Source organism: Nannobrachium achirus (assembly GCF_963921795.1).
Source record: "Nannobrachium achirus genome assembly, chromosome: 16".
Classification (NCBI taxonomy): domain Eukaryota; kingdom Metazoa; phylum Chordata; class Actinopteri; order Myctophiformes; family Myctophidae; genus Nannobrachium; species Nannobrachium achirus.
In genome coordinates this window covers 9,049,438-9,073,761 of record NC_137823.1, presented here as the reverse complement: position 1 = coordinate 9,073,761, position 24,324 = coordinate 9,049,438, and the positions used below count along the sequence as shown (strand labels likewise).

General features: G+C 42.7%; 2 protein-coding genes across 2 annotated transcripts in view; one reads left to right on the top strand and one right to left on the bottom strand.

Annotated features, from left to right (window-relative positions):
• Positions 1-6,216: 6,216 nt before the first annotated feature.
• On the bottom strand, positions 6,217-22,432 carry LOC308300606 (inactive hydroxysteroid dehydrogenase-like protein 1). The gene is made up of 7 exons (XM_080744477.1): positions 22,314-22,432; positions 21,122-21,302; positions 14,057-14,322; positions 12,185-12,373; positions 11,226-11,309; positions 10,853-10,972; positions 6,217-7,854 (listed from the first exon to the last, which is right to left on the bottom strand). The coding sequence occupies exons 1-7, from the start codon at positions 22,353-22,355 to the stop codon at positions 7,783-7,785; spliced, it is 954 nt and encodes a 317-aa protein (XP_080600603.1). The 5' UTR covers positions 22,356-22,432; the 3' UTR covers positions 6,217-7,782.
• Positions 22,433-23,723: 1,291 nt separating this feature from the next.
• Positions 23,724-24,324, top strand: part of LOC308300770 (protein broad-minded-like) — an 86,971-nt gene continuing 86,370 nt past the window's right edge. Inside the window, exon 1 of the mRNA XM_080744671.1 lies at positions 23,724-23,741. The gene's annotated coding sequence lies outside the window, so the exon portion shown is untranslated. The remainder of the gene's footprint in view (positions 23,742-24,324) is intronic.

Below are 24,324 nucleotides of genomic sequence, written 5' to 3'. Positions count from 1 at the left end.
AGTTTGGAAGTGCTAGATGCAAATCACTCAACGGTCCTGGATACCACCTGTTTCTAAATTGCACATAATGCAGGAGGCAGCAGGATGTTCTGTTGTTGGAAACGAGCGCTTCCAAACTCTGACACTTGGAAAAATAATCCCCCACACAGAATGTCTTGACAGAAAGTAGCTCATAACATGTCTATGGTGGATTTTTATGAAACAAAAACTTTGCAGATATTGCAGCTTTCAGTACAGCCGCAATATTGGTGAGTTTAACTTTGTTTAATACAATCAGAAAGGACATTTCTGTTTGGATGTATAGGCTGTCAATGGCAGAAATGTGTTTTTTGCCACTCAGTAGGCGTTCCCACTTAATTTCCAGCAACAGTGATGTCACGCGCATACCCTCTATTCTCGTGAGAACATTCACCAAATATAGCTGATAAGCTCGAGCTTGAAGATCTGCTATTTTGGCGAGGCGTTATGAGGTTGTAAATCGTTGTGAGGTTGTAAATCGTTGTGACCTTGAAAGCTAAGATCAACACATGCATTGTGAGGCGTTGTGAGCTTGTTGTAAGCTTGATTGGCTATATTCACAATATTTGCCTTTGTTTCGTAATATTTTACAATTAGGCCAACTTGGTATTATAGAAAGGTCTTAAAACAAAAGGCATTCAATTGTATACACTTATGCTGTATGTTGGTTTGTTCACTGTTGAGTGAGAAAACAATGTTGTACATTAAAGATAATCATCTGGGGACCCCCCCCCCCCCCCCCCCCCCATATAAGCTATATACATTCCAGATAGAATTAACAGTGAAAAGGATTTTTTATCAACCATTCAGAACTAGGCCTGTCAAAAGTATTACATTACATACATGTCCTAATGGCAATTATTTCAGATACACATGATTATTTTTTGCATCATCATTTCCATGTTGAAAGATTTTCATATACAGGTATTTTCAAACCCTTTTCACCACAGTGGAAATAGTAAGCAGATCTACAAGCGGAACGCGTCACAATGTGAGCTATTTTCAAACAACAACCGGAACAACCAAAATAGTGTACGTACTGACTGACTGACTGACTGACTGACTCAATCGCAATCAAGTCGGTCGCAATTAAACAAAAATGTGACAAAACGGTTAACTACTCTATGTTTGGGATTTTAATAATGAATTGAGTCTTATCAATACAAGCAGTGCTTATGTCACTAAAGACCCACTTAGCTGTAACATCTGCAAAGGTGAGTGGGTGCGTATTGTATCGTACATCATAGAGATGCTGCATTCTATAAAGACAGAGTTACTTGAGGACAGGAGATCAAGTTGTACCAGCGTAACCTTTGTTTTTGGCAAGGCAACAGGTATTCTCTAAAACACACCTGTAGAACAATGGATGGATACACTACAAGATACACGTGATTTAATTTACTAGACGAGAAAAATGCTTCTCACAGAACTGCCAAGGATACAAACACAACAACTTGAACTTGATGAGAAAATCTAAGATATGCCGATTGAGCAATGGAAAAAAAAAGAAATTGAGAGTCTAAACAGATTAATATGTACATGATGAGTGATTAACGAAGGGCCTGACATCCTTTAAATGGAACACACTGGGCTGAGCAAGCAAGCGGTCTGATCAGCGTTTTTTCCCATTGCGTGCACTGGGGTTTGTTGACTGTTGGTTGGTGCACCGGTATGATCGGTACTCCTGAAACTTGTCCAGTGAGTTCTATGTTGCACCCCAGGAAGTGTAGCTGCTACTTTGATGGCAGCTAATGGCAGGGACGGACTGGGACTAAAATTCAGCCCTGGCATCTTGGCCAGACCAGCCCCCACAACCAGCGCGCACGAAGATACTCTACCGATCAAGGGCGGCACATATAAATACACCGTGTTTAATACTACAAGTTTTACAAACAACATAAATGATAACTACACAATCAATGAATTGTATAAGTTAGAGTACAGTTCTCACCACCAACAAGCGGAGTATGAACATGATTAGTGCCAAAATGTGTCAGAACTTTAGCTAGTTAGCTAATGAATGTAAAATAAGCATATTGATCTGAGAATTGGACAAACAAGTTGTATTTGATTGCTCAATATGCAGTAGGCTATAGGCTACTGTATGTTATATACTAGAGCATGACACAGACACCAAACTGAGACTCTGCACGCAGACTCTGCACTCTATACTCCGCACCCAACGGAAAACAACCAACATTCTTTTTTTTTTTTTTTTTCACCAGCCCCCCCAGCCCCCTAGCCTACCAGCCCACCGGGCAAATGCCCTGTATGCCAGATGGCCAGCCCGCCCCTGGCTAATGGGGATCTGAACCAGTGGCGTCAGTTCAGAAAAAGCTAAGGTATGGCAACATGACTGGTGTCTTGCACGCGCACGTGCAAGACACCAGTCATGTTGCCATACCTTAGCAACAGGCATGATACATTAATTTTAAAAAGAACATTACATTTTTTTCCCCGCATTTCTATGGTTTCTTGTGCTGGATATGGCAGCCTGGAAAGGTTGTTCAAGTGCATTGCACCTGTGCAGCTGACCTGCGGAACCTAGGAATATACAATTTTCTCAAAATGGGGAGAATAAAAGTGTGGAGAATATAATTATAATACCTTGTGAAAGTGACTATTTTGTAACATTGTGCATTTGTAGTTATTTTACTGTAATTTAACAACATAATAACCAGCACAGATAGACAAAGACACATTCAATTCATGGATTTATATTTAAAAGTAACTTTTCCTCCTGGACCCAGGGTATGGCAGCTGCATACCTAGGCCTACCATACCTACCATACCCAATTGACGCCCCTGATCTGAACAATGAATACAGGGTTAGAATAGTTTCATGCAAAGGTTTCTAACTTTGATCAGATGTGAGCAAACGTTTAGGTTTGAGGTGTGATGGTGGTTGCAGAGCGCCAGGGGATCCATCGTGGATCAAGGGTAATTCCATGCATTTTGATCGTATTCGTAGTTTATTCTTGTAGTTGTTATATTGTCATTATTGGACACTTTGAAACACTTTCTCACATAACTGTTGGGAATCAGCTTTACTTTTACGGTTCTGCCCTCCTTTGCATTGACCTCGCGTCACCAGTCTTTCCACCTCTGAGGAAAAAGCAGTAGCGTCAGTTCAGAAAAAGCTAAGGTATGGCAACATGACTGGTGTCTTGCACGCGCGCCTTCATGCGCATGCAAGACACCAGTCATGTTGCCATACCAATCACCCGACCGGATCAAACCCAGACATTGGAAGGGATCCCTGGCTACCTTTGCATTAGTAGCAAATACTGTAGCTCCTTCTGAACAGATGACATGTTTTTTTCCCCTGCATCATTTTGCAATGTTGTCTTTCACAGCATGCTGTCTGACCACACCAGCACAAGGCAGCAGTGGCTCAGGAGGTAGAGCGGCCAAATGGTAACCACAAGGTTCGCTGTTTGATCCCAGGCTCCCCCAGAGTTAGTGTGGAAGAGTCCTTGAGCAAGACTCTGAACCCCTAACTGCTCCTGATGAGCAGGTTGGTGCCTTGCATGGTGTGTGTAAATGGGTGAATGTAATGCACAATCTATGTACCATTTACCACCACACTCCATGAATCAATTAAACAAATAAAACAAAGGATTGAAGCAGAACATGTTTGGCTATATTCAGGGAATTAAGAGAGGCCTGCTACAGGTCTGTTGGAGGCCTATTGAAAAGAGCATTATGTGGCTCAGTCCTGGAAAAGAAAAGCCACAAATGTCTTCTAAATCCTACCCACTAAACAACTTATACTAGACGTCTAAGTTTATACGTATAAAAAATGGTCTACCAGAGGTATAGATATGCACGTTTTTTTAGACGTCTAAACTTAGACTAGACGTCTGTCTAATATACGTCTAATAGACGTCTAAGTTTATACCTGGGTCTAAATTTAGACGTCTGATAGACGTCTATATTTAGACCTTAACGGCCGGCAAAAGTAGTGAAAAACTGACCTTAACGGCCGTCAAAAGTAGTGAAAAACTGATGCCTCTGGTGCTTGAGTTCTGTTCTGATGCTCTGCATTTTTTCACTACTTTTGACCCAGGTTTAAACTTAGACGTCTATTAGACGTCTATTAGACGTATATTAGACGTCTAGTCTAAGTTTAGACGTCTAAAAAAACGTGCATATCTATACCTCTGGTAGACCATTTTTTATACGTATAAACTTAGACGTCTAGTATAAGTTTAGACGTATATTAGACGTCTAATATACCTAAACAATGTTGCTGGGTAGGTTTGCTTGGGGGGAAAGCCATAACGTTTCTATATCTGTGGTTGAGTTTCTGATGTCAATGATATGTATCAGACCCCTATCAATAAATATTTTGTTCCAGAGACCACCAGAAGCAGACTTGAGCTTGTAGATCTGCTATTGTTTAATAGCCAACCAATGTGCTATATTGTGTAGCTAAACTCTAAAATGGCACATACGCTTTCCTGGTTTCAATGGCTTAAACAACATTAGGAAGGAAGCCCAAATAAGCACCTACACCTGACTACAAACAATTAAAATGTCATCCAGTGTCAGTGGTTGGATCTCGCCCCCTCCTGGAATTGTCTGGTAGGACACGTAGCAATGCATGGGAATCATAAGAATTCCCTGTTGGAAGAGCAGAAGTTTACCAGGTTCAATCATAAACCGTGTGTACTGGACTTTACCTAAACAGTTAGGGTCAGGGTTATGGTGAACTAACAACAGACTTTAACACAATATTACCATGAAAATATTGATGTAGGCCTATACTCTGTTGTATTATAATGTAACTAACCCTTACCCGTTCAAAGATATGAGCTCCGAAATGATGTGTAGTGTGTGGGTTATGGGATGTGCACTGTGCACACAGTATATGAGGGATGGAAAGTAACTTTAACTGGTGCTTGCATGATAATATGTAGGAGCATCAATGTAAGAAATACCCGTTTAATTTAATGGCTATAGAGATACTGTGTACCGATCTGCATGATTTTTGGACAACATCTGTAACAGGGCAAGACAAACGACCCCCCTCCCCGCCCACCCGCCTGCCTGCCCACCCGCCTACACACACACACACACACACACACACACACAGCTGGTTAAACATGTTGCCTCATGCTAGATGCAGAATAGATATGCCTCATGCTAGATGCAGAATAGCTAGTAGATACAGCATAAAAATGCTAATATACAGCATACGATTTGTGAAAGTGACAAACGGGCTTCACAGTTATGTCAGGTGTGTTCATATGCTAATGGTGATGCGATTTCAGATCAATTGCTCCAGCCACTGAGGAGAAACACTGTTACAGACGGACACTCAGACAGACGGACGGACGGACGGACGGACAGACATTCGGAAAATTATATGTTTGATAACAGGTCTGTTCACATTGTGGTGCTCCCTGTAACTCATTAGATCAGGGGTTCCCAAACATCTTTTTTTCAGGGCACCCCTATGAATATTATTTTCATCCGAGGCACCCCTACAATATATTCATACTTTCCACTCCCAACACCTTATATTTATGCCATATTTTAGTGATTATGTTGCGAGGAAAACTTTGAAAACAATAGCCATTTTGATTAGAACTGACTGAAAATAACTTTGTACTTCAAGTTTAAAATTATACTAAATATTGTCCAAATAACTTCCAAATATTATCAAATAATCTCGCGGCACCCCTGGACTGCCGTCACGGCACCCCAGGGTGCCCTGTCACCCACTTTGAAAACCCCTGCATTAGATAATACATCCTTTATGTCAGTTAATTACCATTGTCCCCCCTATGCCTATGGACTGAGGGAGATACTAGACTTTTGAGGCCATCAGGCTGAGCTGAGGCTGTGAGTCAATCTGCTACACTATAGGAACAACATATTGACTCTTGATTGGAACATCAAACACACAGTGATACAAGACACCCATCAGATTATGTTGTTGTTACTTTATGGAATCAGATATCATTTCAACCCTCTACAATGACACACTGTCTCTCTGATTCACAATAATACATACACTATATCGTCGCTGTCGGGTGGAAACCTTGTATGTCCAAAACCGTTTGATTTGTATTTATCATTTAACAAATTATTTAAACTAGTGAAAACAGCCGATCTACAAGCACACAGCGCCTCGCACCGCGAGGTGTTGTGTGCTTGTAGATCGGCTGTTTTCACTACTTCTGTGCGATGGCCATATGATGAATCAGTGCTTTGGAGATACAAGGTTTCTGCCCGACAGTGACGACATACACTATATTATACAATGGCTCATGTTTCAGCACATTTAAAGAGCTTGTTCTGTGTTCAACAAAAATAGAAAACAGATTTTCTGAAAACAATGTTAATGTGCAAGTACAGTATGCATTCTTAATGTATGCTTAGAGCAGTGGTTCTCAACCTGTGGGTCGGGGGGGGGGGGGGTCCAGGAATTTTCGGGTGGCGGGTTATTTTGGGGGGTCCCCAGATGATTAACTTAATGTAAAACAGTGTTTTCTCACTCAACAGTAAACAAACCAACATAATGTTTAAGTGTATACTATAGAGGGTATCTGCACATTTCTAAAGTGATAATTTAAGGACCTTTTAATACCTCTAAAATGACAAATTAAACATTGGACAAAATGTCAAATATTAGAGACAGAAATTGTGAAAATAGCAGATCTACATGGTAGCATTGCGAGGCATTGTGAGCATGTAGATCTGCTATTTTCACAACAGAACCGTGTTATAAAAAAAAAACCTAGTTTGACCCCTCACATGCTACTTAAAGCATATTTATTTTGGTGTGTTTTATCCTGTATAGTTAATTTAATGGGATCCCAACTTTCAGCAGCTGTCACGGATTCTCCTAGGGAAACTGAATTTCAGTCTTTGTGAGATGTGTTACTAGACACCTTTACAAACACATTGGTGAAGGATTTTTTTGGTAAGGAATTTATTCCAGGATATGACACTATTTCTGAAGATATCCCCCGACTATAAGAGTTGAGGCATTACATTTTGTATAACACGGCTCTAGTGTGAAAATAGCAGATGTACATGCTCTCAGATCTGCTATTTTCACAATTTCTGCCTCTAATATTTGACTATTTGGCCAATGTTTAATTTGTCATTTTAGAGGTATTAAAAAGTCCTTCGATTGTCATTTTAGAAATGTGAAGACACTCTCTATACACTTATACTCTATACACTTTATGTTGGTTTGTTTACTGTTGAGCGAGAATACAATGTTGCACATTAAGTCAATCATCTGGGGACCCCCCAAAATAATGTGGGGACCCCTGGGGGTCATGACCCACAGGCTGAGAACCAATGATCTAAAGCACATCTTAAACAAGAACCTAAAAAAACAAACACGCACAATACATTTGTAATCTATAGAAAAGAAAACTCTATTTCTGACTTTTATCACTCTGTTGGACAATTTGGGAAAACCTTTATCAGCAGACGGGATCCGACAAACCCAAAGAACAAAGTAACAATTAAATATAACAACTTAAAATGTCAGACTCAGAACACATTCTAAACATCTTAGGTGTGTTTGTTCAAGTACGTCAGTGCATCAGAAAAATCTGGAACTATCAACTGTTTACCAGAACTTCAAGAACTATTAACTTCTGTGTCATAGCTTTACGAACAACCACTACAGCAGTTAAAGAATGTATGTGTCACATAGGGTGATGGTCCTGTTGTCATGGTTGTCTTCTGTAGTCAGAAGAAAGCTGATCCGCAGGTGAAAGTGAAGACTGCTCTTCTTTATGTTAAGATCAGGACCATTCGTGACGCCAGCAGCCAAATCCACTCTGGAATGAATTGCATCACTCCATACTGGAAAACATAAACATTATGTAAATATAATTATTATGAATAAACACAACATTCCATACTGTAAATTATAAACATTATGTAAAATATAATCATTACAAATAACAGGGTTCCCACACATTTTTACCAATTAATTTCCAAAACTTATTTAACCCGATTCCAGAATATTTAACCCGATTTCCAGGACTAATTCAGCTCAATAACGAGTCGCTTACTCCTATGCGCAATGCCCAAAGACAGCGGTTCTCAAGCTTTTCAGGCCGTGACCCCAGAAATAATCATATTTTAACTGGGGACCCCGGCACCCTGGTTTCATGGTGAAAATAGCCGATCTACATGCTCACAACGCCTCGCGTTGCGAGGCGTTGTGAGCATGTAGATCTGCTATTTTCACAATTTCTGCCTCTAATATTTGACAATTTGGCCAATATCTCATTTGTCATTTCAGAGGTATTAACAAAATCAATAACCAAAGACAGTGCACAGCTAATTTTTCCAGGACCTTCCAGGACCCTTGATCAATTCCAAAATTTTTCAAGTACTGGAAAAATATTTTTCTAATTTCAAAATATTTCCAGGAATTTCATGACCGTGGGAACCCTGAAATAAACACTCTGGAATGCACAGCGATGACGTATTTCAGGGTTATCAGCAGGAAGCGTCATGTTTTCATGTTCTTGACAGTCAGCGTGCCATGCCAACATGAAGTTTATTCATGACAGCACACAATGCGCGTGGTCACCGGTGACCACGTGCTGTTTGAATACTAGAAGATTCAAACAGAAGAGTGGCAGATCTATACGTTTGAGTGAATTCTCTCGCCAGCGGCCATTAACCCATTGACTGCCCCGAAAAACGACGTCTCCAGATACTCCAGAAATAGTTTCTTTCAACTCAGGATGTACCGGTAATGATCACTGGAGCCCTGAGATAGTAGTAATAATCATTAGATCAGGTCAGCTAACACAGGGACAGAACCCTCGCTAAAAACCCCAGGACAAAAATCCACTCGTCCAAGACTCTTCTCCCTCCTGGCCCCCAAACTGTGGAATAAACTCCCTGTCACACTTAGAACTACAGACTCACTCCCTAGATTCCATTAGAACAACATACTCACTCCCTAGCTTCCATTAGAACTACAGACTCACTCCCTAGCTTCCATTAGAACTACAGACTCACTCCCTAGCTTCCATTAGAACTACAGACTCACTCCCTAGCTTTCACCGTGGTCTGAAGACTCACCTCTTCAGACTCCACCTAAACCCATAGCACTACTGTAACACTCCTCTTCCCTCAATGACCATACATGAAGCTACAGTAGTTAGCATTTTTAGGTTTTAGAACGTTTTCTTTTTTCTTTTTTTTTACTGATTAGGTGCGTGGTCTACCTATGTTATTGTTTTTCTAGATTGATATTCCTATGCATTTGTTGTATTGTTGTTGATTGCGACCGTCATGTCACAGTTACTATCAAAACCTCCACCGGCTGTCAGTCAGTCAGTCTGTCAGTCAGTCCGTCAGTCACATCACACATCACACGTCACACTTTTCCCCTACACATATCTCCGCCACCGTTGCCCCGATCCATGCCAAACTTTGCACACACACTCCTTGGCTGCCAAAACCCCTCATTTCTCATATGGCCCTCTTCTAGCGCCACCATGAGGCCGATTCTTGCAAGACACATTTTTGGACACTGCTCCTACAGATTTTGCCCGAAAATCACGCGAACCGGTACACACCATCTCTACAGTCATGTCATCAAAACGCATCTGTCCCATCTAGCGCCACCATCTGGCTGATCTGGCTGAAAAACACATTTTTGGACACTGCTCCTACAGATTTTGCCCTAAAATCACGCAAAGCTGTACACAGTATCTCTACAGTCATGTCATCAACATGGATATGTCCCATTTCCCATATTCCCTCCTGATTGGCTACCATTGCCTTTCAAAGTTTGTGTATGCAACCTGATGGTCGCTTATCTCCTGATTTAGGGAGTCTTGCTGGTTATGCTGTTGACAGACGTGGTCTAATGCGGTTCCTTGCTGCGATTGACAACATGCATGCAACATGTGTGAGCGCAAATGCATTAATTAAATATTCAAGAATGTTGCAACTTCACCCCCATAAAAATAAGCCGCCTGTCAAGAGCGTCAGTGCAGCTGATGCTCTGGACCAGAGTTGGGAGTTTAAATGAATGTACGTGACGTGACATGTCTGTCCGACATGTCACATCATGTCACACTTTTGTCCTTCTCATATCTCCGCCACCGTTACCCTCATCTATGCCAAACTATGCACACACACACTCCTTGGACGGCAAACCAAACCTCCGCCCCTGATTTCTCACATGCCCCTTTTCTAGCGCCACCATGAGGTTGCTTTTAATGCCACTTACAGGCCTGACGGTCGCTTATCTCCCGATTAGGGAGCCTTACTGGTATATAGGTGAAGGGGCTTATTTTAACTCAGCGGGTGCCCACGAGGTGGCAACGCGTCAATCTCTTTGATGTCTACGTGTGCCCAACGACGCGTTTGCCGCGTTGTACAGTAAACAATACTGTACTGTAGCACCTGTACTGTACTACCGCGGTGATGAAACAAACTCCATTTCCCAAAATGCACCGCGGGATCACATGACCGGGAAGCGCGGTCTTCTCGTTCACTGCCCTGTTTAGCTGCTGCACAAAGATGCAGTTTTCTCCTGATCTAGCTTTTAAATCACTTTATGTTCAAAACGGCGGCCTCTTCTATCGGCCCTCACACAAACGCTGTGGCTTAGGATTGATAAAAAACGGTCCTGACTGAAAGAAAAGATTTTCGCGAAATAAACAGGACATGCTTGGATTACTTTTACTCTGATTACTTTTCTCGCCAGTACCTCGAAGGTACTGTAGGTAAAATGGCGGGTTGGGCACCAGCAAATTAAACGTTGAATAATTCTGGGCATTCAATGTGTTAACTGACAAACCCCCTTTTTGAATATTGAATTGCTAACCTGTAGCGCGTGGAGCCAGTAGCCAGTGGTATGGTGAGAGATGCCCAGGGTAGTGATGGCATGGCGGGCATAAACCTCTGGTGTGGGCACCAACCATCCTAGAGATCCACTGGACGATATCTGGATGAGGGATTACATGTAACACACTATCACACTGTATCATGGATTACATTTAACGAATGGAACCAAAATGGACCCTTACAGGTCTGTAACTCTGAGTGAACACATGGAAACGACCCTAACCCTAACCCGTGCGGGTCCATTTGGTTCTTTGTGTACACTCTCAGAGTTAAAGGAGAACATGTGACCAGTTAGGGTTAGGGTTAGGTAACTATAGTTACTGGTATGGTAACTAACCATGTGAGCAGCGTACCTGGAAAGGGATCAGGCTCTGGATGAAGATGCCGTGAGGAGCGTACTCATGATGCAACGCTCTGGAGAACTGTTCCATGTAGCCCTGGAGAAGAGACACATTCACTACTTTATGATGTATTACTTTATGAAAACTGTTCCATGAAACCCTGGAGGACATGAGACACATATTCACTACTTTATGTTTTTATTTAGTTTAAACCAGGGGTCTTCAACGTTTTCAGGCCAAGGAATAGATTCCATATAGTTTCATTGTTTGACAGCACAATCATCAGTGTATTTTTGGATTCATGTCAATGTGTGTTTTCAGATATTTAACCACTTGAACCGTCAATGCTTAATAAACTTGACCTTCCACTCTGTACTTAGTCTGCTCTTTTTCCCCTCTACACCAAACCTCATTTTTTCCAGTACCTCCAAATTAGGCACTTTGTGAGTGAACCTATCCTGGAATTTAAGCTAGTTGCACACTGCTGCGTTTTTTTGTTGCTTTTTTTCAGGCAAAGGAGAGAGAGAGGGGAGAGAGAGAGAGAGAGAGCAAGGGACCCAGTGGCGACAGTTGCACAAATCGGAAAGAATCTACCCTCTAACCTGAAAATAAATACGAAACGGGCGGCAGTGTGCAATTTTCGTGCTCCGCAATTTGCGCCAATATAGGGCCGAAAAACTGCAACAATGTGCAAAGACCTTTCCAGTCAAACCCACATCATATATTCATCCAAAAACTCTAAACATTATTTCCTGCTGTGTAGCTGCTTTTTGGGGCGTAGTTGGGGTACCATTAACCTTATTATGTAGGTAATTATGCGAGGCGACGCAGTGTGAGCTTGTAGATCTGCTATTTTCACTAGTTTGGGTCATGGTTGTGACGTGACGACTGAAAACTTGATTCCATACTTAAGTCTCCTTTAATGTGTGCGCGTGCGCTGTGCGTGTGTGTGTGTGTGCTCGTGTCCTCACACAGGTGGAAGCCAGCATCACCCTCCCAGCCACCGGGCGGCAGCGGTGAGCTCCAGATGAGATGTTGACCAGGGCTCCTCTGTGGCGCGCCACCATGCCCGGCAGCACACAGCGCGCCAACAGGCTGGCACACGCCATGTTGGCACCCAGCGCACGCCACAACGCCTCCTCTGATTGGTCCACCAGGTTCTGAGAGGAGGTCAAGAGTTAATAACAGTGATGACATCTGACCAGTGATGTATATCAGACCAGTTACCCATATATGGAGACCCCTGGTACCCATATATGGAGATCCATGTACTGTATATGGAGATATGCTGTGAGAGCCCAAACATGCTTGCTCAGTTATTCGTTATGTGAAAGTCCTATGACGTCTATGACATCTGACATCATACATACAGTCCCTTTTATGCCCATACATGGAGATCCCTGTCTGTAGAACCAGCCACACATATATGGGCTTATATATGGGCATTCTCATATGAAGTCCTGTTAGATATGGGCTTAATATTGATGACATCAGGGATCTTCATAATGGGCATAAAAGGGATTATGTTAGTGTGGTTCCCCTGACGTCACAGTGATGTCAGAGCATGATGTCACAGCGGCAGACCCATAGACCGTAAAATAACCTGACAAGTATGGAGACAAGATGTGCCTACGGTTGCAATTTTTATTTATAACGCACTAGGGATGAATGGATGGACAATTAATCGGTCATCGTATCTGTATCGGCTGACTTTGGCCTTACATGGAACATGGAACCGATATCAAAATAATATATTGGTTTTAGACAATATTTTATTTTATAAATAATAATTACGTTGAAAAAAAAGTATATACATTCCAGGTGTGTTTATGTTGGGATATGAGCCACCATTTCAATAACGATGCATCCATAGTTTTGGAATAAAGAGGCATTGCTTTTTCAAATTCAGTGTTTATAATGCCAACTAGGCTGGACTAAAGCAGGGCATTTCTTAAAGGGCCACTTCACCTCTGGGACAACTAGATCTTATTTTATTGTTGTTTGGGACACAATCAACACAATCCTGAGTAATTTTTTGTATTCAATCTGTGTTTTGAGATATTTTAGTATTTCAGCTGTGCCAAACAACAATAAAATAAGATCTGGTTCTACCAGAGGTGAAGTGGCCCTTTAAAGCATCAGTGGACTGTGGCACCCTCAGGTGTTCAGAAGAAGTACTCACATGTTTTACTAGAGTAAAAGTAGAAAGCCCATATTCAACACGTACTTGAGCAAAAGTACAAAAGTTATGGACATCAAAATAGTAGTAAAGTACAGTGCAGAATGTCCTGTTTCACAAGTTCAAACTGTATTAACAAATACAAATAAAAAATCTTTCTGTTCCTATAATTGGTCTTCAGTAATGCTTATTATAGCATTTTACGTTAAGGCATTTTACAAAGCCTTTTACGACCTTGCAGACGTATTCGACGGGAATCGAACCCGCGACACGCTGTCAGGTTGCGTGGATGATTCCTGGTGACGGCCCTAGTATCAGTGGTTCTCAACCTGTAGGTCGGGACCCAAGGGAGTCCCCAGATGATTAACTTAATGTGCAACATTGTTTTCTCACTCAACAGTAAACAAACCAACATAAAGTTTAAGTGTATAGAGGGTATCTATCTGCACATTTCTAAAGTGTCGATTTAAGGACTTTTTAATACAAATTAAACATTGGCCAAATTGTCAAATATTAGAGGCAGAAATTGTAAAAATAGCCGATCTACATGCTCACAGGGGTTAAAGCCAAAAAGTAATCCCAATACTGACATTATTTTCAGACCATGTCCCAATATAATATGTGATTTTTGAAACATGGCGTTTTGGGGGGTTTGCGGCCTGACCTGGGTAGTGTCCAGGGCGGGCTCCAGACAGGTGACCAGCAGGCCGACGTCCTTGTCCCTCACGGCCAGCAGGACGGCCTTGGAGGCGGCGTGTCCCAGCAGGGAGAAGTCTACCTTCAGCACCTCCACCTCCACCCCGTAGCGCTGGGACAGCCCCGCCCACAGCTCCTCCTCCCCCTCCTCCTCTGATTGGCTGACGAGCAGCAGGTTGACGCCCCGGCGGGCCAGTTCCTCCGCGTACGCCCGGCACACCTCTGACGACGTTCCTGAGGATGACGATGACATATCGAAGATAACTGTATTATTTAACAGACGACCTCTCTGATTGACCGAATTCACGTTACGCAACTTCCTGGTGCTGACATCACGGTTGAAGGGGAAAAACTACTAATATCCCATAGAGTTAACACAGAAATCGCAAATTTAATGCAATTTCCGAATAGTAATGTATAAAAAACAGCTAGCATGATCAAGAAAACAAGATAGTAAAAGGCACAAAGCATTATAATTTACTTTACCGATTTGTTGGCTTTAAGTCCAGCGATTTCTATGTTATTTTACCCTCCAAAGCTGACGTCAGCACCAGGAAGTTGCTGAGAAATTTGCTGAGTGCGCGTGCGTGGGCGGGCCGTGAATAGGGTCTATATAGATACATCTACAGTAGGGCATTAACGAAAAAGTCTCCCACCAGAGAAAGTCAAAAGTCGAAGTTGAAAAAAATATCATGTATATTTACTTTAGGCTGTCTGATTCTGCCAACAGTGTCATTTTAATTCTGACTAACCCCTTATTAATCTCAGTCAATAAAGGGTAACCCTAACCGTGGAACCATTGGCGTGTGAGCCTGTATAAGCATTTATGATTTTATGTGGACTATCTCTGCCTTTATTTGTTATGTGTATGTTTATGGACCAAGTGTCCTTAATAAAATTTGATTGATTGAACCACTTGCATCCCTATTCCGGGAGGGGAACGCTCACCAAAAAACGACAGATCTACAAGCTCACAGCGTGTCACACCACGGCGCGTTGTGAGCTTGTATATCTGTTGTTTTTGGTGACGAGATTCTGTGTAGATCGATGAAGAACGCAGAGTACAGTGCGACTCAGGTCCGTTTTACTAAGAGGTTAAACAGAAGTGTTATTGATGATAAATTCCAAATATCATCAAAGTATTCTGAGATCACCCCTGCACTGGCATCAGGGCACCCTAGGGTGCAGCGGCACCCACTTTGAGAACTCCTACCTTAACCCTCAAAGACCTGGAGCGCGCCCGCGTCGCGTTAGATTTTAACCACTCTGTTGTGATGGTCTATATACAATGTGTACTATAGCCAACTATATAATAATAGACACAGGTACGAGATATAACTTTCAGCTTAACGCAGGAGCTCTTGTTTATTCAACGTCCTTGTAGGAGTACCGGGGATCAACTGACATCCGGTCTAGTGCTTGTCACAATAAGGTGTCTCATAACGTGTATCTCCAACTTCACAATAAGAGCTTATGTTGTGATCAGTATCAAACATTACATCTCCCTTTAACAGAAAATTAAGACGTGGCCATGCATCAAATGACATGCAGAAAAATAAGGCACTTAAATCACAGTCTTATATCCAATATTCAAAACACAGTATACTGTAAAATTCTTGGCAGTGTAAATAACTTCAGTACACAATATTGCCCAAGTATACTCAAAGGTGCTGCAGTAATTAAGTGTGCTTCTTGTGGAACAGTAAAGAATAGCAGCGAACAAATAGTTCCACAGAACGACAAGATCAATTGCTGAGGTATTCCTGTAGTGTTAGTAGTACTTCATAAGGGAATCACATTGTATTTAAGGTAATAAACTGGTGAACATCTCGTGACAGGTACAGTAAGAATACAGTTCAGATCTTTGTCCTTTCTTTGTCTTTTTTTTTCTTTTAACATAAACCATTCTTTTCTCAGGAATCATGCATTAAATCAAAATTTGTGTTGTACAACGTAGTAGTCTTAGGGCGGCGCTAGGCTCTCACCCTTTACAATCAGTTACAAGTCGAGGACTTGCCTCGGCTTAATGACACGTCCATACCTTGTGCGGTGACAAGGCTCAGTGTGACCAGGTTCACTCACAGAACCAGCGTGATGATGCTGTGCACCTGGGTCCTCTCGTGCAGTGACGGGGTCTTCCTCGCTGATCACTGGTTGCTGTGTGATGGGTGCATGGGTGTCTAGCAGATGCCGTCGGTTGCGCCTGAACGACTGTCCATCATCGGTCTCGATGTGGTAGCTCCGCGGGGTCTCAGCTGGTTGGATGACTGTCGCTGGTTTCCACGTGCCATCTCCCTGCTGGAAACGGATGGGCGCTCCGGCGTGCAGCGTTGACAGCGGTCTAGTAGATCTGTTGTAGTGCTGTTGCTGGCGCTGCTGGCAGGTTTCTCTCCTTGCACGAACAGTGTCCTGGGGGGTCACTTGAGGTCGTAGTTGCTGAGTTGTCGTGGGCAAGATGGAACGCAGTCTGCGGCTCATCAGGATCTGGGCTGGGGACCTGAGTCCGTCGACTGGTGTGTTTCTATACTCAAGAAGGCTGAGGTATGGATCTTTCTTGTCCTCTCTGGCCTTGGTGAGGATCCGCTTCGCAGTTTGAACTGTCTTTTCAGCAAGCCCATTACACTGCGGATAATGCGGGCTCGAAGTGACGTGCTCGAAGCCCCACAACTCTGCAAACTGCTTGAATTCTCGTGAGCTATAGGCTGGGCCGTTATCCGAAATAACTTTACGAGCAATTCCTTGACGTGAGAACACTGCCTTCATCTTGTGAATGACAGCGGCTGTAGTGATGTTGTGCAGGCGCTCTATTTCAAAGTACCTGCTGAGGTAGTCACAGATGACAATGTAGTTCTCAGAGTTCCATGTGAATAGATCTGTTGCTACAGTATCCCATGGGGTCTCTGGGATGTCATGTGAGAGCATGGGTTCTTTAGCATTGGCACTACGGTGTGTTTGGCATATGTCACATTTTTGGACTGTCTCCTCAATCTGTTGACTCATGCCTGGCCAAAACATTACGTCCCTTGCCCTGTGTTTGCTCTTTTCTACTCCAAAATGTCCTGTGTGTATACATTTTAGCATGTAGGGTCTGAGCTTGTGTGGAATGATTATTTTCTCACCCTTCAGAAGGATCCCATCAGCCTCTGAGATCTCGTCACGGTGGTTCCAGTACTCTCTGACGAGTGGGTGACACTGTTTTCTTGTCTCCGGCCAGCCTGACCGAATGACTTGCTTAAGAGTGGAGAGCTGCTCATCCTGAGCTGTAGCTGTTTTGATGTCATCTAGCCTGTCTGCACTCACTGGGGCGGTGCTGATGACAGTGTGCACTTGTGTCTCCATGGCCTCTGATAGAGACTTGTCCTCTTCATCCATGGATTTTCTCGACAGTGTGTCGGCCACCGGGATCTCTTTGCCTGGTCTGTGGATGAGAGTTATGCTGTATTTTTGCAATGCAAGCATCATGCGCTGTAAGCGCGGTGGAGCAAGGGCTAGGGGTTTGCGGAGAATAGTCTCTAGCGGTTTGTGGTCTGATTCCACAGTAATATTTCTCCCATAGAGGTAGTCGTGGAACCTCTTACACCCGTACAGGACTGCGTATAGCTCCTTCTCAATTTGGGCGTAGTTTTGCTCCGTGCTGTTGAGCAGCTTGGATGCATATGCTACTGGCCTGCCTTCCTGCATGATGGTTGCACCCAGGCCATTTTTTGACGCATCCACTTGTAGTGTCACTTCCTTTTCAGGGTCGAAGTAGGCCAACACGGTCCCTGGTTCTGCTGTGATAATGTCTTTCATCTGTTGAAATGCATTCTCATGTGTCGTGTCCCATTTGAACTCTGCTTCCTGCCTTAACAGGCATCTGAGTGGCGCACACACCTCGGCCAGATTGGGTGCGAATCTCGCCAGGTAGTTTACCATGCCTAGTACGGTTTCAAGCTCAGCATCACTTTTTGGTGGTGGCATGTCTCTGATGGCTTTCACTTTAAGTGGGTCTGGTTTCAAACCGTCGGCTGTGAGTTTGTGACCGAAATAGCTCACCTCAGGAACACAGATGCGACACTTCTCTGGGTTTAGTCGTATGCCCCTCTCTCTAGTTCGGTCGAGCATGGCTCGGAGGTTGCTGTCGTGCTCCTCCTTTGTTTTCCCGAACACGACGATGTCGTCCACGATGCCAGCTACTCCTCGTAGGCCTTCGTATGTCTCATCCACCCTCCTCTGGAATTCATCCTGGGCGGACACGATGCCAAAGGGCAGCCTGAGGAAACGATATCTTCCAAATGTGGTGTTAAAAGTAGTGAGCAGTGAGGACTCCTCACTTAGCTTGATTGCCCAATACCCTGATCTTGCATCCAGGATGCTGAAGTACTTTGCCCCTGCTAACTTGGATGTCACATCCTCCAGTGTGGGTAGGGGGTAGTATGGCCTCATTATTGCCTTGTTTAGGGGTCTTGGGTCTAGGCATACTCGAAGTTTGTGTGTTTTTGGCTTTTCACACACTACTAGGGCATTAACCCACTGGGTCGGCTCAGTCACTTTGCATATTATGCTGTCCATTTCCATCTTGTCTAACTCTGTCTTTAGACGATCCCTAAGGGCAAATGGTACCCTCCGGGGTGGGCAGACAACTGGCGCTACATTGGGGTCGATTCTGAAACTGCACTCGCCTGGGAATGTGCCGATGCCTTTGAAAACATCTGAGTACTCACATTGTATGTGGTTAGAATGGGTGCTGCTCTCTTTGTCACTGTTGACTGCATACACCACCTTGATGAGTCCCAGGGCTTTGCATGCTTTGTAGCCTAGAATGGGTGGGCCTCTGCAGTTCACTATGTAGAACTTTTCTGTGGTTGACTTGGCCTTGTATCTGCCAGTTATTTTACAGCAGCCCTTTACCTCCAGTGCATGTCCACCATAGCCAGTTAATTTGCGGTCAGCAGTTGTTAACTGTGTGCCGGGCATGAGCACTTCAAAGTCATTGACAGGTATTATATTTGCTTGTGCCCCAGTGTCCAGCTTGAAACTCAACTGTCTGTTCTGTGGCCCCAATCCTATGTCTGCATATGCACTTTCCTCATCTTCCCTCTCTGTAGTAACAGTGTCCACAAACAGCTCAGAATTATTATCATCATGATCTTCTCCAACTGTGTGGATCTCTCTGTGCACTGCTCTACTTGGGGTGTGGGACTTAGTTTTACACACTTTTGCATAGTGATTGAATTTTCGGCATTTTAGACATTGTTTACCTTTGGCTGGGCACTCTTCTGATTTGTTGTGGTGTCCTCCACACTTGCTGCAGGCATTATCCTGTGCCTTTGGGCTTTCATAGTGCTTGCTAGCACCTCTCCTGAAATTTGGCTTTCCAGGTTTGCGATGAATTGCATGCACTTCATGGCTGTCACTAGCCATAGCCTTTAGCTGCACTTGTGATAGCTCATGGGAGCGGGCTATATCGATGGCTTGTTCCAGCGTGAGCTCCGGCCCCTGGCTGAGTAACTTTTCGCGCACTCTGGGTGAGTTGGTAGCGAAAATAATACGGTCCCTGACCATCTCATCACTGTTTGTGTAGTTGCAGTCTTTGACTAACAGTTTAAGCTCTGTCACAAAGTGCTCAAATGACTCACCGCTTCCTTGTGTCTTCTCATGGAATTTGTACCTTACAAATATGTGGTTTGCTTTTGGGGTGAGGTATGCTGAGAATTTGTCATAGTATGTTTTTAGCAACTTAGCTTCATCCTCCGTTAGCGTCCATGTGTTGCTGATGTCCCGCCCTTTGTCCCCAATCCACAGCAGAAGGAAACTGCATTTTTCCTCTTCTGCTCTCTTTTTGAGCGGTCCTGAGAACATGAGTTCAGCATGTTGCTTGAATCTCCGCCAGGCATCTGGTAGATTAGATGAATCCCAGTCCAACTTTGGGGTAGGTACTCCAAAAGCATCCATCTTCGATTTTCCCTCGTCTTTTTTTTTTTTTTTTTAGACGTTTTTTCGCGGGTCCGTAGTCTTGCTACTATTACTCTGACACCATGTTGTGATGGTCTATATACAATGTGTACTATAGCCAACTATATAATAATAGACACAGGTACGAGATATAACTTTCAGCTTAACGCAGGAGCTCTTGTTTATTCAACGTCCTTGTAGGAGTACCGGGGATCAACTGACATCCGGTCTAGTGCTTGTCACAATAAGGTGTCTCATAACGTGTATCTCCAACTTCACAATAAGAGCTTATGTTGTGATCAGTATCAAACATTACACACTCTAACCATTCTTTTATGCTTTAACTATTGAAACCTAGCAGATATACAAGCTCACAGTGCCACGCTGCGAGCTGTAGATCTGCTATTTTTGAAAAATCGTGAAAATGTGTGCAAGTCTTTGACCCGATCTTTGACCCGACTTCTAAATTCTTCCTCTAAATCAGCTGTTCTCAAACTTTTTCGTGTCAAGGACCCCCAAAATTACAGGTATTTGGCCACAGACCCCCATCTCAAAATCGTTCCAGGGACCACCCAGAAGCAAATATTTGAGTTACAAATGTTCGCTTTTAAATAGATATATTCAAAGACTTGCAAAAACAAATCATGGTTTCTCAAAAATAGCAGATCTACAAACTCGCAGCGTGGCACTCGGTGCCGCGTACAAAGGACCCCATTGCTAACAAGCCATAGTGCTTTCTTGTGGTTTAAATCCTATCAGTAGACAAGGTATCTGAACTGTTCTGTCCTGTACTTTTACTATGAGAACTGATAATAAAGTAATCAATCAATCAATCAATCAATCAATATATTAATCAATTAATTTCTTTCTGAGATTATGCCTCAGTAATGATGTGATGTAATGATGTTATTATAAAGATTAAAAGTGTGCAGCCTGTTGTAATATAGTAGCCTAAGGTTTTCTTAATATGAACAATAAAGATCTAGCATTCAATTGTGATATGTTTCTATTGCCATTCTGTGCCACACATGACGAACACACACACACACACACACACACACACACACACACACACACGTACACACACAGTTTCTCTTACCGCTCAGGACGGCCCAGGCGCCGTACCTCTCCCTCAGCGGGGGTCCGCGTCTCACGCGCGGCAGCACGTGCACGCGCAGCATGGTGCACGCGCCCCGCAGCAGCACCAGAGCCCGACCGCACACGTACAGCGCACCCACCACCACCAGGGGCTCGAACCAGCCGCTGACGCAAGACGACACCTTCACACACACACACACACACACACACACACACACACACACACACACACACACACACACACACACAGAGAGAGAGAGATACTGTTGTTATTCAGGGAGGACAACTTCACACAGGTGAATGCTACTCTTAAACTGGTAGGAAAATCCAGTGGTGGAAAAAGTACTCAAATGTTTTACTGAAGTAAAAGTATCAATACTGCAATGTAGAAATACTCTACAATATTTGGATCCGAGATGTAGTGGAGTGGAAGTAAAAGTATTGGACATTGGAAATACTCAAGTAAAGTACAAATACCTCAAAACTGTACTTAAGTACAGTACTTAATTAAAAGTACTTGGTTACTTTACACCACTGGGATGACAATGCATATCCTTACCTCCCGTGACCATTTTACAGTAAACACCAGTTATTATCAGTGGTCCTGGGACCACCAGTGGTCCTTGTGGGGGTTCCAGGTGGTCCCCAGCTAAATGACGGAGAGTTGGTAACCAAATGGACCCTTGTAGATCTTTAACTTGAGAGTGTAAAATGAAACCAAATAGGTCCATTTGGTTTAATTTTACGCTCTCAAGAGTTAAAATATTGTTCAACATCTGCATGAATTGATCTACAAGAACTCTACACAATTAGAGAATGTAGAAGAGTTATTATTTTGATCATGGTTTTGCCTGTTATCTCTGCTATGGTACCAACATCAATACAGCAAGGAATTGTGGACAAAATCTGATCCAATGATGACAACATATTCTATGGTTTTGGGTCTGAGAGGCTAAATGTCATCAAATGGTGGTTCTGTCGCTCAAATGCTGAATAAATAATGGATAAATGAATAAATATGAGATACATAAAGTGGTTCCTGTGTACCGATAAATAAGCCAACAAGCTTACAATGATCTCATTTTAGTTGACCTTGTACCAGTGCAAACTTCTAATAAAGTCTTCACTCAATCAATAAATCAATCAATCAATCAATCAATCTATCTATTAATCAATCCATCAATCCATCAAACCTCTCTGTAGAGCAGGGAGAAGCTGTCCACCGCCGCTGCCATGGTAACCAGGTAAACAAACTAATGAACTAACGACAGATCTGTAGACCCATATGAAACCATTAATAATGCTGTTAATAAACAGATCTCCTCATCATCATCGCGTCCTCTTCAGTTCAGGACACACAGACACGGAACACGGAAGAGAACCACAACAACAATGGCACGTGGGAAGGTCACGTGACTGACTGACGGGCTCGGCTGTCACGTGACGTCACCGTACCATCCTGACCGGAGAGTCATATAATGTATTTTAAATAATTATTGTATGTTTTATATTTATATGTTAATGAGGTCTGCGTGTCTGCTGGTTCCCATACGTTGTTTTATGTGTTTTCATTATAATTACCGAGAATTCATAGCGATAAATAAAAAACTCCATATCCCACAATGCACCCTGGTGTTTGGGCTCGGTGTTGTTGCCATGTCTGCTTTTTCCCCGGTGAGCAGCATGGTTTGCATGGCAACAGCTTGCATGCAGTAGTGGTGTAAAGTAACTACCGTTATAGCCAAAGTACATTTAATCAAGTACAGTCTGTACCTAAGTACAATTTTGAGGTATTTGTACTTTAGCCTACCTTGAGTATTCCCAATTTCCAATATTTTACTTCTACTCCTACATCTCGGATCTAAATATTGTACTTTTACTCCACTATAATTATTTGACAGCTTTGGTAACTAGTTACTTAATTATTTACATGCTGACAGTTTTAAAATAGCAGATCTACAAGCTCACAATGTGTCGTGATGCAACACATTATGAGCTTCTAGATCTGCTATTTTCAAAATATTTGTACTTTTACTTTTGGTACTTTATTTAAGTACATTTTGATACTAGCCTACATGTTTGTAGTTTTACTCAAGTACATTTTAAATTCCGGACTTTTACTTGCAGCAGAGTATTGATGTTGATGATACTTTTACTTAAAGGAGTAGGCTAGTTCACCAACTTCACCGGGCCCAAAACTTTCTATTGACACTCATGCCATAGAGACTTGAGTTCAATAATATTTTCAATAATCAATAATACAATAAAGTTTTTTGTGTTTGTCACATTCCTAAGCTAATAATTTGATTACAATACATTTACCCCCATTGATTATGGATGGAGACCCAAATGCATGAAGGGGTACATTTACTATAATCAAAAATGTGTATTAGGAATGCGACAAAAAACAAAAAAAAATAATAATAATAATAATATATATTATTGAACTCAAGTCCACATGCCATGAGTAATCAACAGGGAAAAAAAAGAAAACTACTACTGGGGGTGAACTACTTTTTCCACCACTGGTCTGGACCTGGCCGCCTGTTTCTCACAGAGCCTGGCAACCCTGCAATGGTTTCCATGGCGACGGGCTGGTAATCCTGTGTAGCGTGTGTACAGTGAGTAACAACATTTTATGACTGATTACGCTTTTATTACTGTTTACTTCTGATGTTTATTTGTTTTCATATGGTTTATAACTGGCTGAGGATTTAAACACTTGCGCACGGTGCTTTCTTTTGATGGCGTGCGTGAATGAGGTGGATAGGCTAAAGCTAATGCTAAGCAAGTTAACACACACACCACACGCACACACCTCTAGCTTTGAGGCTCACGCACGCGCATAGACTCCCTGTAATAATTTAAGTTAAATTTAAAGGCGTTTTATTGGCATGAGAAAACATACGTTTACATTGCCAAAGCAAGGGTCAAAATATAATAAACTGTTGTTAAAGGGGAATATATATACAGTTGGAAGAGGTACAGCATTGTGTAAACAGAACATATACAGTTGGAGGGGTACAGCATTGTGTAAACAGAACATACAGTTGGAGGGGTACAGCATTGTGTAAACAGAACATATATACAGTTGGAGGGGTACAGCATTGTGTAAACAGAACATATATACAGTTGGAGGGGTACAGCATTGTGTAAACAGAACATATATACAGTTGGAGGGGTACAGCATTGTGTAAACAAAGC